Source organism: Xiphophorus couchianus, chromosome 19 (genome assembly GCF_001444195.1).
Source record: "Xiphophorus couchianus chromosome 19, X_couchianus-1.0, whole genome shotgun sequence".
Classification (NCBI taxonomy): Eukaryota; Metazoa; Chordata; class Actinopteri; order Cyprinodontiformes; family Poeciliidae; genus Xiphophorus; species Xiphophorus couchianus.
The window spans coordinates 21,392,472-21,405,767 of NC_040246.1; the positions used below are offsets into that span (position 1 = coordinate 21,392,472).

The following is a 13,296-nucleotide window of genomic DNA, read 5'->3' on the forward strand; positions in this document are numbered from 1 at the left end:
TTTGGTGTAAAGGCCAACTGAACGCAGTTACTTTGTTTCTTGTAACTGCAGCTAAAGTTCCATGCTTTTATTTTGGCAACGTTCTGTATAAGGTATCAATGGTAACAGAACAACAGATATGGGAGAAAGTGAACAGCAAGGCAGAAAAACACATAAAAAGCAACTTAAATTTAGCTTCAGTCAATAAGAGAACAAGATAAAGGCGACTGAAGTTTAAGTATTTTAATTCTGTGATTGCTTAATGAATCGTCTCATATGTAACACTGGATCTCACCAGGGAATTGTGCCGTCTCCCTTTCTATTCATTTTCTGGGGGGCTCATGCCGATCCCCACAAAATGCCGCCCTGGGTGGTTGCCCATGTCGCTCGTATTAGAAACTGCCACTGGTTTCAGGGTCCATGTGTTAATCTGGTGGCCAGAACTGGATTCTTTCTCTCCATTTGTTTGCTCATCATGTACGTAAATTAATCCGATTTTATAAACGTTCTCTTTACAGCAGCTGTCTGCAGTGGTGACATGTTCATCAACAGCCCTTAAGAGTCAGCTGTCCACGCATCAAATATGTATAAAAGTGTTTTGGCTGAGAATCTCAGCAAACGACAGGAGACAGATTGTACAGATCAGTTCCACTTTCTCCAGGAACGTCAATGGTTTCACTGGGAATAACTGGACGTTTAAATCCCTAAAACTGGCAGAAGCAAGACTATTACATTGTTGTTACTGAGGCAATGTTTTTTATTTAAGACTGACCTGCAGTTCAAACAATACGTTTTGCCCCACAAATCTACCCAACAGCTAAAATATTGTTGAGATGTTGCAGAGGGAAGGACAACGAGGGGGCCGCTATTCAAGAAATCCATGTTGCACAAGTGATTTCATTGTACATTTCTGTATCAGTGTTGCTACCAAACACGTCGAGCCAGACTAATATGGCCTCCAGTAAACATGGTATTTCATAGTCCTTTCCCATGTCTGATGGCAGTTCTCTCTCTGTCAGTCCCATCAAAACCGGGGAGCTTTCAATCCGGGAAAATGTTTTCCTGGATTGTGAATAGCTGAATGTACAAGACTTGCACAAAATGGAAAAGATGATGCCTGTATAAATAACTTTTCCTGAGTCGGGTAATGCTCAGGTTGAGAATGCTTTGGACACTGCCATTCATCCAACAATTTTTGAATCTGTTGGAAAAGTTACAGAAGTTGTGCTCAGTCTTTTCCACGTCGCTGTGTCTTTTTGTTGTGGCTTCCATCCTGACGACGTCTGATTTCAGTCAACCCTCTGTTCCGAATACATAACTTTCCTGTCCAGGTCAGAGGAAAAATCCTCTGGAAAGCTACTTGCAGTACATCAAACATGAATCGGATGTGCGCTCTTATTCTGAAAAGAGCTTATATATGAGGACGCGTAACGTCTTGTGCCGTCAATATCGAGTGCGGGCTTTACTGTCATTTCCGAATAGCCGGCTAGCTTTGCCGCAGTGAATTTGAGAGCAGTTTACTTCTTCTTTACATTACTGGAGTACTAAAGTTAGAGTGAGAGAAAAACCTTTCAGCAAAACAAATACATAAACGAAACAGTGAAAAATAAATACGTGCCTTTTATTAGAAAGAATTTGACCCAAATTGGTTGTGAAAACAAAAAGAGGGGTAAGTTTTTCGTTTGTTTTTTTAGCATCCTCCCCAGGTGAGCCGGGCCACATGATCCGTCTTCTTCTTGGTTGCTTTGATGAAACCAAGAAACTCCATCTCCGACACGGCACGGATGAAACGAGCGCTGAACGGCGAGTTTAGGAATTAAACCCAAGAACGTATTAAATCATCACAAAGACACTTTTATAAAGGGGACCCATAAAGAAAATTCACTTTTTTCTGATTTTTTTGTACTTCAATTTTGATCTCTACTGCTTCTAAAAACAGTCAGACGCTTTAAAAAACCAACCCAGCCGTTTTCAGGCAATAAGTTAATGATTTTTAGCGAGCCCTTTCAAAAGTCACCTTCTACAGGCACTCTGCCGTTACCTAGCAACTCGAACTGAGCTCAGCCCCGTTACCTAGCAACCCAAACAGAATTCCAGCACATTTGAACGTCACACTCTTCAAACATGGCCTGCTCCGCCATGATGGACATCAAAACAACCGACGCGCTCCGGTAAAACCTGTCGACGTCTGGGAGCCAAATACTGCGTTTAATTAGCCGATTTCTCCTTTAAAAAATGGTCACCTGGTGCTACGCAGTCCGCTGCACGAACAGACATTCATCACATTGTGATATAAATCACGTGGTGAATTCAGGCAAACTCTGCAATCTGAGCAACACGTCAGGAGTTATGGGTCGGTCTCTAATCCAGATATTTCAAACTTTTGTAAACAGCGCTGTCCGTGATCCCCAACGAAGTGTGTTACGTTCACAGACAAATTAGCTCTACTTCAAGAAGTAAGAGCTGTGGCTAAACTGGTCAAATCAACTTGGGAAAATAATTTATGACGCTCCTTGACATTCGTCATAACCAATGAACCTGACAATATTTAAGCCTGTTGGATTATTTCTGCGCTTGGTGGACTAGACTGAATTTACTAAAAGATATTAGAATGCAATCCCTGATTTTTGAAATTGTCAAACAGAGTGTAGTGTGACTATTACTGCAATGGTTACTGTGTGTACAAATAAATGATCCTGTTCTTAATAGAATTTTTTTTTTTTTTTTTAAGTTTTCCGTTGTTGTGCAACTTTAGAACCAATAAAGTTGGTAAAAACAACGGGGATAAAACACGGCAGTGTTTTGGGATTACTGTAGATATAAAACAAAGGAGTACATTTCTACCAAAAAAATTACATTTAACTCAGAAAATTTATAGAAAAAACTTGGATATTTCTGAGCTCAAAGTCAAAAATTTGCTAGAAAATAATCAGAAATTGAGACTAATCTAAGAAATTTTCTGAAAAACTTGAACATTTTGTCAAAAAAAGTAAAAAAAAACTGTTTTCAGGGGAAAAAATTACTCTTTTCTTTCTCCATACAGGCCCTAATACACCATTGTAAAAAGTGTGGTTATCTACAATAATTCATATATATAAAAAAGAAAAAGATACTGTTTGACTTCATCCACTTTTCCAAAACCATCTGAATCTGGACCGTTGCCCTCTGCAGCAGAAACAACAGTAGAGTAGGCCTGAAAACAGACAACAAAACACACAGATCACCGTTCATGGGAGAATCCAGTCCAGGATCTGATCCTTAAATCAGTAACATGAACCTCAGGATCAATACAGCCTCCTACAGAAATGGTTTAAATATTATCGACCCAAATAGATAAAAAACTCACTTCCAGCCAGTCGAACAGGTTGATCAGCCGGCCACACTCCAGGTGCAGCTTGTGTGCGATGCAGATATCAGGAGCAGCGTTCGACACGGAGCCGTCCTCCGACTTCAAGATGTCGTTCTGGACGGGGAAACAAACAAACTGCTACATGGGAAGAATTAACCTTGTTCTCATATTATTTCAACTTTATTACTGCGTAGTAGTACAGGAATAAAGCCTGTAATATTCTCATTCTCATCAATACCACAACTTCATTCTCGTGATACCACAATATTATTAACATAGTCAAACTTGCATTATTACTTGAAAATTGTCACAAAAAGAAAAACAATATTATTGTTTATCGCAATAATTACTGGGACAATTTATCGTCCAGCAAAATTTGTTGTGGTGAGAGGCCGACTACCAATCTACAGAAGCCTGCTGGTAAAATAAGAAGAAGCCCCATAAAAACTACCGTTATGTTTGTTTTTGACATCAGGGACATAAAGAATGATAAATAATTGTCGTACTTTACACAGAGGTTGTACCTGGATGTAGCAGTAGGGGCTGCTGAGCGCAGCCTGGATGGAGGTACGAGGCGTTGCGTTGAGGTGGCGCCTCACGGTGGCCGATGAACTGTAGTAGCAAACTTCGTACAGCGGCTTGGACTCCGGCGGCAACAGATGATTCCTGGACAACATCAATGGAGGATCTGATTAGGGCACCAACTAATAATTATTTTAGTAATTGCTTATTTGATTAGTTATGCTAACAATTAACTGATTATTCAGATTTTTAAAATTGGCACATTCTGCAGGTTTTTAATTTAACCACAAAATACTTTTTTACACAATATTAAAAACACATTAATTCCTTTAAGTAATAAAATATTCATAAAAATTATAACCTGCATTCCTTTAGTGAATGTCATTATAAAACAAAACAAAATCCTAACAAAATGTGAAAAGCTCCGTCCAGTTGGTTTGATTTTATGAAGCACCAAAGCGAACAGAAGCTGGACGTATGAAGACAAAAGCTTCACGCGAGACTGAATGAGCGGCGCGGAAAAAACCCAAAATTAAAACAAAACTTATTTTCCAAACAGTTCGATTTTATGAAAACATTTTTTTTAAAGTCCCTTTTTTCTTTGTGTAGTCCATCTGTGTGGAATTGTAACAAAGTTTTATTTTAACAATATAGACGTAGAGTTTGTCAAAATGTGTTTATTTATCCACCAAATTTATTTTGTTTAGTCAAGATGTTGCTCCTCCAGACATTTATTGGTGTATTAAGTTCTGTTGCGTTGCCCTTGGCAGCTGGTGGTTACCATAGCAACCAGTAACCGATAGTTCCTCCCCCTTTTTTCTGTTGCCGATCTGTAACTGCAGTATAGGATCAGCTCTGGATTTTCTTCACAATTATTATATTCTAAACAAATTAATCATATAAAGTGTTTTATGAGTAATTTTGCTATGTTTTGTATGTTTTTAACTTATTAATGTTGTGCATATTGGCTACGTTTAATTTTACAACTGCTAACTGCTGATTGGGAACTATTGCTTTTAGCTTGTTTTTTATTGTATTTAATGTTTATGGGCAGAACCTGCTGGGCTGATGTTTACCACCAACTTGACTTTCTCTTTTATAAAGTATCTTTTCATTTTTGATAAAGTAATACTTCACTTCTCAATTATGTGATAGTCTTTGAATGTTGGTGAAAAGCTACTTGTAAGTTTAGTCATGATTCATCTAGAAACTAGAACAAAAACACTTGGTAAGATTTGAAGACTTTGGTTTAATTACTACATTGAGTATTTTGTTCTTTCAAAGTCTTTATACTCCTGTTAAAGATTAATTGATTACTAGATTAGTCGACAACCATTTTAATAATCGATTAATCACGATTAATCGTTTCGGCCCTAAACTTTACTCACTCTTCTTTTGTGTGAATACTGTCAATCATTCAGGGCTAAATCCAATTAATCGTTTCAGTCCTACTATGGATACTTTTTTCTGTAATTTTAGTTTTCTTACTTCACTAAACCGTCGACAAACTCCACGACTTCGTTCCGGAGAACCTCAAAGGGACTCATCCTCTTGGACCTACGGGACTCGTTCATCTCCAGTAGCGTCTAAAGAAACATTAAGTTTGAGTTTCTTCTGAAGAAACATGAGTGTTGTTTCCTGGATGGACCAGAGGAGCGTCTACCTTCTGCAGCTGGAACAGATCCGTTTTCTTCTGAAGGTTTTTCACTGGAGAGGTGAGATTCTCCTCCACGCTGGAGGCCAATTCAGCAGCAGCTGAACAAACAAAACGTTTGTTCTAATGCATGTCACACAGAAAACCACTCCGGAATAATAATTAAAAAAATAAACAGGGTGTGATGAACTTGTTCACAGCTTACCGTTCAGCTGCTTAAGTTTATCAAGTAGCTCCTCCAGCTGGACGAGAGCGTTCTTCATCTTCTTTGACTTGACCGGCTGCAGAACCTCTGCACACTTCTGAAGCAAAGAAATCAGCTCATCTTTCGCCAGCATCCTGGAGAAAAGACATCGGTTACACAAAAATAGGGCTGAAACGATTAATTGATTAATCGATTTCTAAAATAATCGTCAACTACTGCAATTCCATGTTTTCATCATATTCAGTTCTGGACTGATGCAGTATTCAGACAAAAGGATAGTGAATAAAGCTTAGCGATTAATTGTGATTAATCGATTACTGAAATAATTTTCAACTAATTTAGTAATTGATTAATCATTAATTAGAGTATGAAGATCCAATGAAAATGACAATTGCTGAAAGAACACCACACTCAGATAATTAAGCCAAAACTCTACAAAAAAATTTATACATTTTGCATTTAAGAAACAAACAAAAAAACTTCTTTACACCAAACTCAGGATAGCCTTGAGTATGGCGCCATCTAGTGGTAAAACTAAACTCCCCCATGTAGAAAGCACCAGAATAATAAATAAGTTAATAAAAACTAGGAACAAATAGAAACAAGTCAGCTGAACTTTTGAGCTTTACTTTAAAAGTTTCATGGCCGTCTGGTAATCCTCACTCTCCCACACGTTCTTCTCCAGACAAATCAAATGAAGCTCTCTGACCTGGAAAACAAAAACATAATATGTAGAAAGTAAAAGGGACAAAAAAAAGGGCAGCTAATGAAGGAAATGTCTTTGCCTGTTTGCCCAGAGGATAGCGGGGCAACGAGGAGGTCAGAGTGTGGAGACAGCGCAGGATGGGGTAATAGTTCTTGTGGTATTTATGAAGAGCCTTCAGTAGTTTCTGACACACCTCCTAAAATGAATTAAGTTATTTGAAAATATAGTTTAGGCTAAAATACAAGCGACATTTATTTCTTGATTATGATTTAGAGATATTACAAAGAAATCACCTTTAAATAAGCGTCGTCTGTCCGCAGATTGTCCTGTTCCTGTTGCTCTTGCTCCTTCAGAAACCTGAGTCATAAGCGTGAAACAGCTGTTTTTGTTTTTTTTTTAAAAACCCTAGATAACACACTTCTGCTAATCCGCTAATAGTGAAGCTAATTTTTAGCTTAGCAATTTAGCCAACTTTGAGGAATAATGAGTGTACTCAGCTTCCCCTAAATTAATTTTTAGGGATAAAATCCATTCCTCTAATAGCACAGCTAATTCTTAGCTTAGCGCTTTTGCTAACTTTGAAAATATTTAGCACACTTAGCTTCCCCAAAATTTTTATTTTTCCAAATAAGCTGCTGCTGGTCAATTTAGCATTTATGCTCGCGCATCAACAACAAAATGTCTTTTTCAGCAGCCATTGTACAGCACATGCAGTGGTAAAACCAGCTGATCAAATGTGCTGGAGTTCAGTTTAGGTTGCTAGGTAACGGGCAGAATTTGCTGGGGTTGCCAGGTAACGGGCAGAATTTGCTGGGGTTGCTAGGTGATGGCGGAATGCCCCTTGAATGTTACATAACAATCAGTAGGTTTTTTTTAACTGGCTCAATTTTCAGATACCAAAAAACTTATTGCCAAAAACTACTGGGTGTTTTTTCAAGAGCTTAGCGTGTTTTCAGACAAAGTGAAGACCAAAATGGAAGTACAAAAATGTAAAAAAAGGAAATTTTGCGTGATAAATCCCCTTGACTTTATTCGTGTAAATAAACAACAATTCTCACAGCCTGGCCCGAATACTCTGTCGTGCAACACGCAGAAGAAATGATTGAAATAAAAGCCTCTTTTGGAAAACATTTTCTGTGATTTTTTTAAGAAACTACAAAAGAAATCTTAAAATTTATGGTAAAATTTTAAGAGATATTAAATTTTACTTTTACAGTTTACTTAAAATTGTACCAAAAATGTATTAAAATTGTACAAACAAATTCTTAAGATATTACAAATAAATTGTTTGTAATTTCTGAATTTTTTTTATTTAACAAAATAAATAAGATTTTCTTTTAATCTGATTTAGTATGAAAAAAATCAGATTTTATTTGTAAGACGAGCGTTTTTGCACCTGTTGAACGAAGGGAGCTGCCTGATCCTCTCCAGGTCTGCGGCGCCGAGCTGCTGCAGCTGAATCTGAGCTTCCTTCTTCCTGCAGCACAGCGAGCTCAGAGGCTGGGAGTGGAAATGCTCCAACAGGGCCAGCTGCACAAAGCAGGGACGCAAAATTCACTCCATTATGTCTGCACAAAAAAAAAAACAATTGCAACAGTCTGATACGTACCTGGAGACCCTTTATGAAGTTTCTGACTGAGAAATCATGGTAGAGGAAGATGCTGACCAGAACTTGCATCACTTTTCCGTTGAGTTTGAAAGGAAAGGAGTGAGTCAGGATGAGCTGCAAGGAAGCCGGATCAATCAGTAACCATAAACTCGACTTTATCAATTAATCAAAGGTTTGGTTTTTGAAGATTTCAATTTTTATTTATTTTTTCCCACCAATAGTCCAGATTGATTTTAGGGCCGCCATCTTGTTTGACAAGTCTGTCTTACAGTTTCTATTTATCTGGACTTCAAATTTCAGACAATTATATTATGGCAACTTAGGGGCATTTTTTTTCTTTATCAGAATAAAATCACAAGAATAAAGTGGTACAACAAAATAAAATAGTATAATAAAGTCAGAAAGCTAGAAAAACACTCTGAACATAGAGCAGAAGCTACACTGATGTGTTCATCAGGATGGCCTAGTCAAAGTCCAGACCTTGTCGATGACGGTGGTGAGGTGCTGAGTGCAGGACAGAGACTGGAAGAGCTCGAGGCAGAGCAGCGAGGACACGGAGTGAGGCAGCATGCGCTGGACGATGCTGGGCGACGTGGCGATGCCGAAGATGAACATCAGCGGCAAGCGATCAAGATATCGACTGTAACAGACAATAAACAGAGCTTAGTTTTGCCTTTACACTGCAAAAACACAACATCTCAGAGTATTTTTGGTCTAGTTTCTACTACACATATTTTACTTCACTTGAAATAAGACAAAACTAACTTACAAGTTATTTTTCAACAAGATATAGAAGCTTATTTTAAGTGGATAATTCCTTAATATGGATTAAAATGCATTAGTTCCATTGGCAGATTAGTTCACTTATAACATGACATTTTTCCCATGTTAGTAAGATGTTTGCACTAGGAAATAGACCAATACTTAGTAAAATTTTGTGTTTTTGCATTGTTTGTGGTTTTTTATAATTGCCAATTTCTATCACTATTGATCATTTCTTGTAATTAACTGTAAATGATATGTGTATTCGTCCAGACTACAGATGAAAATTAGCCTTTTTGGCCAAATGTGTCATATTTACATGGTTGTTTTAATGCACTCATGTTGGTTAATATGCACTGTCTTTTATAAAAATAACTTCAAATTTAAAAAAAAAAAAGTAAATACCTGCAGATGAGTATGAAGTCCTGCAGAACCTTTGGGTTAAAAGCTTCCAAATCTTTGAAAATGATCACAACAGGAAGCTGCTGCTGTTCATCAACAGCGGAGGAGCTGCGCTTCTTTCCAGAAGAACTGCAGCTGGATTTCTGTCAACAAACATCTATAATGAGTAAACCCATAACCCCCACTAAAAACATGCATGACCAATACGCTTCGTGGCCTTGCCTTCGTTTTTGAGCAGTACCAATCACAGAGAGCTCTTAGAGAGCAGTGAACGCTCTTATGGAGCAGAGCACCGCTATGCTGGATCTCCTCTTCTTCTTCTTCTTCTTCTTCATCGTCCACAACAGCATCCATCAGTCTCTCAAGGACTCTTTTCATCAGATGTTTCAAAGCTGAAATGATCAAAAAGAACAAAACTTAAAATAAGGTTGGGGGATAAATCTATTTTATTGATTAAATGAATTAAATTTTTGGAAAATCTGAATTCCCCCCCCTCCAGTGCACGCTTTGGGTTTCCTTAGTTCAGAGTGATGTCAGCACACACAAAGCGGCCATCTTGTTTGACCAGCGTGTTTTACAGCTTCTATTTATTTGGACTTTGGATCCTAGTCAACTGTATGCCTGCATGTAAAGATCAGGCTGAGATTGTTATTATTGTTTTTGTTACAAAAAATTTAGATTTTGTAAAGTAAAGAAATATTTTGTAAAACTATATTGTAATATGTTCATTGATGAACTTGTTACAAGAACATTATTTGAACATTTCAAGAAAAATGTTATTTTTGTAATATTACCACGCCATAACGTTATCAGTAAAAAGTCAAAAGTACTTTTAGGATATAAGTTTAATATTAGCAGAATAAAGTCTCAATAGCAGAAGAATAAAGTAGTAATTTAATGGACTCTCCAACACAGAAAACAAAATTAATTAGCTTTATTCTCATTAAAAAAAACTCTTCCTCATAATTTTAAAGGCATTTTTCTGGGCAAATTATGTCTTTTTTCAGCTAATATTGTGACAATATTCTTGTAATTGAGCAAAACCGATCATATCCTGGCCCTAATACTCTGTTGTTCGACTCACAGAAGGGATATTCGAAATAAAAGTCACTTATTGAAATATATTTCTTGTCATTTCTAATTTATTTTTAGTGAACAAAAACAAAAACAAAAAAAAGACAAACAAAAAATTGTTTCCTATTGGAAATCAAATCTGGCGTGAAAAAAAACTGAGACTTTATTTATAAATCATAAATGTGCTGTGAAGTCCAAAACAACCCGACTGCCTGGCAGTTTTTACCTCCACACTCTTTGGCCTGTAAAGACGCAACATGAGGCGTGACAGAACAACGGAGAAGCTCCGACAAACTCTGGAACGTCATGTCGTGATCGGGAACGTTCACACCTTCAGAAAGAACATCACAGATATTAGAAGTAATACTGGTTTCATCAGAAACGACACTCTGATTGTTGCTAGCATACCCAGGACGAGCGCCGCCGTGGGGATCTCACTGGCCCTCATCTGGGAAGCCCAGTCGCCGTGACGACGGGTGGAGGAGCACTTCCTGGTGAACTCCAGCAAGCTGTCCAAAATGTTTCTGTTGAGCTCGTCCTGCAGATCCTGTTTAAAACATTTCATACATCCTGTAACATTCTGGGAACAACATTGTGACAGAAAATGTCCAGCTGGAAGGTGATACTCTAGGTTTGTGGAGCCTTTTCTTTATATTTTTTAAAGTTTGTACAATTATTTCTGCTGGTTTTACATTTTTACTTTCCAACAGATTTCATGGTTAATTTCTGTGACTTTCAAATTCAAACAGGAGCAGCAAAAGCAAATGAGAAGGATTAGCAGTGTGTGCCGACAACTGATTTTTGTCTCTGCTGTCCAAAAATTGAGCTGTTAGCATGTTTATTTGTTCATTTCATTCATTTACAGTTTAGTTTATGTCAGGACAGTCAGGAAACCATCATACAGCAACAGTGTTCAGTCAGAGGCCTCTTCATATGTGTTTCAACACTGACTGCTACTGGAGGATACAACAGTTTTTCTTTATGCTTCCATCCTTGAATACAAGATTACAGAGATCTGGATAATCTACACACTATGAGTAACTTCACGGAACAAAGAACAAGATTTATATTACCAAAATTTAAAAAGTTTTTTAAAATAAATTGATTTGGAATTTCTTTTTTTTTGTCTGATTGTGTTATTTTATAGTTATGTTATTTATGCAAAATAACATAACTATTTTAATGCATAATTTACACATAAATTTATATTTTGGTCCATCTGATATCATTTTTCACATATTAAATGATGTTTTATTCAGTTACTCAGTACTGAAATTACTCAAGCAAATTACTCTTGATTGAGTAATTTTTTATAGCTATTTTTTACTTTTACTTGAGCAAAACTGTTAAAAAGGTAATGCTACCCTTACTTAACTAATTTTTTTGTCTACTGTTGATAAACTGGAATTTATTTAGGAAGGTCCATAAATAAACTTAATAGAAACGCGCGTCACTCTTCAGATTTCTATTTATGAATATTGTTTTACTTGAAAACCAGGTGTCATTTATTTATATTATAAAATAATGCTGTTTTTAAAAAAAAAAAAAAAAAAACAATTTCCTGATCAAATCTGTTCTTACCTCTGTTTCTGTTTTGATTTTGTTCCACAGATCCAAACAAAGTTTGAAGCGCGTTTTGCTGCTCTCGGCACCTTCACAACCGTCGGTGAAATAACCCTCTGTGCAGAAATTATTCAAGATTTGATCACAAAAAAAATCCCAAAACAAAACAAATTAATCCGTCAACAGCTCAGCTGTACAGCTGATGTGTCTCACCAAGATCAACACTTGTCTTCTTCTTCTTCTTCTTCTTTGCACTGGGTTTAAAAACGAAGCAACCCTTAATGGAGGACATAAAAACTACGTTAGTTTATAGCAAATATTTATCGATTAACGTTTCATTTCATGTGATAAAAGTTGTTACCCTTGAGAAAGAAGACGTCGCCATTGTTGAGTAATGCAGCAGCAAAAGAACAGCCTCTCGGTAGCTAATTTTTAAAACTCCGGTAGAATTCTGTGTGACGTTTCATTGCTTTCCCGCCAATGTGACGTAAACGGAAGAGGTCGGAGTTTTTACTGAGGCGTGGTTTGCATAACTTGAAGAAAAGTGTTTGGGTTTCCCAATAATTTAGTTTAATGCGCCTGCTCGTTCTTTTATTATAAGTTTACCGATTCAGAAAATGTCCACTGATGGAAAATGAGGCAGAAAATGGAGAAAATAATGACCACAAACGGAAGAGTAAACGAGAAATTAGCGACGTGGGCCGCCATCTTGCGAGTGGCAAGTTCTCCAAGCTTAGAAATTCTGTTCTAAATGAAGTAATATTTTTCCTTGATTTATTTCGATTCATCTTTATAAATGACCATACTGAGTTGCATTTTTCCCCCAGCAGAATATGCTATTTTTAATTACAATATTATTTTTCTTATGTTGTTAATTTGCCATTATTGTACAGTCTCTTATTCTTATTTTTCTGTTTTTATATTTTCTACCCGAGTTTGAATATATATTATTTTTGTCAGGGTCACCTGGATTTCCCAGTTCTGGTACAATAAGGCATATCTCTATTCTATTATTTATATAATTTCCATTTTAGAATCAATTTGTTTTTTCTTTTCTGTTTTTTCCCCATCTCTAACTATTAATTAAGCCTAATAATTTTATCTAAAACAGCCTTGTGCTGCCAAGTCTATCTAATATGCTGGCAATCATGACATTGTCACCATTGCAAGAAACAGAAATTATATAATAGGTGAAGTTAAACAATAATTTTGCCCATAAATGTAATACAAACAATAAAGTCATAATAGTTTGAATGGTTTTGGATAATTTAAATTGAATCATGATTTTTTTCAATTTCATTACTAACAATTTACAACAGTGTTAACATCCTTGTTTAATGTTCCCTTTTACTTTTCCGTTGGGTTGTTCTTTATTTGTTCTTCATTATTTCCAGTTTCTAAATTTATTTTCCTAAATTATTTACTTTTGTATTACTGTTACAAATTAATCATATTTCGCATGCCTGGATTA

General features: G+C 36.5%; 1 protein-coding gene across 1 annotated transcript; it reads right to left on the minus strand.

Moving 5' to 3' along the window:
* Positions 1-1,576: 1,576 nt before the first annotated feature.
* orc3 (origin recognition complex, subunit 3) lies at positions 1,577-12,312 on the minus strand. Its single transcript, XM_028001436.1, has 20 exons — positions 12,187-12,312; positions 12,039-12,102; positions 11,844-11,941; positions 10,671-10,809; positions 10,489-10,593; positions 9,411-9,580; positions 9,192-9,331; positions 8,505-8,664; positions 8,025-8,138; positions 7,812-7,945; positions 6,709-6,772; positions 6,495-6,611; positions 6,339-6,418; positions 5,710-5,843; positions 5,514-5,605; positions 5,339-5,436; positions 3,853-3,994; positions 3,326-3,442; positions 3,093-3,172; positions 1,577-1,775 (listed from the first exon to the last, which is right to left on the minus strand). Exons 1-20 carry the CDS (start codon positions 12,208-12,210, stop codon positions 1,670-1,672), a joined length of 2,178 nt encoding a protein of 725 aa, XP_027857237.1. The 5' UTR covers positions 12,211-12,312; the 3' UTR covers positions 1,577-1,669.
* Between the last annotated feature and the right edge of the window lie 984 nt (positions 12,313-13,296).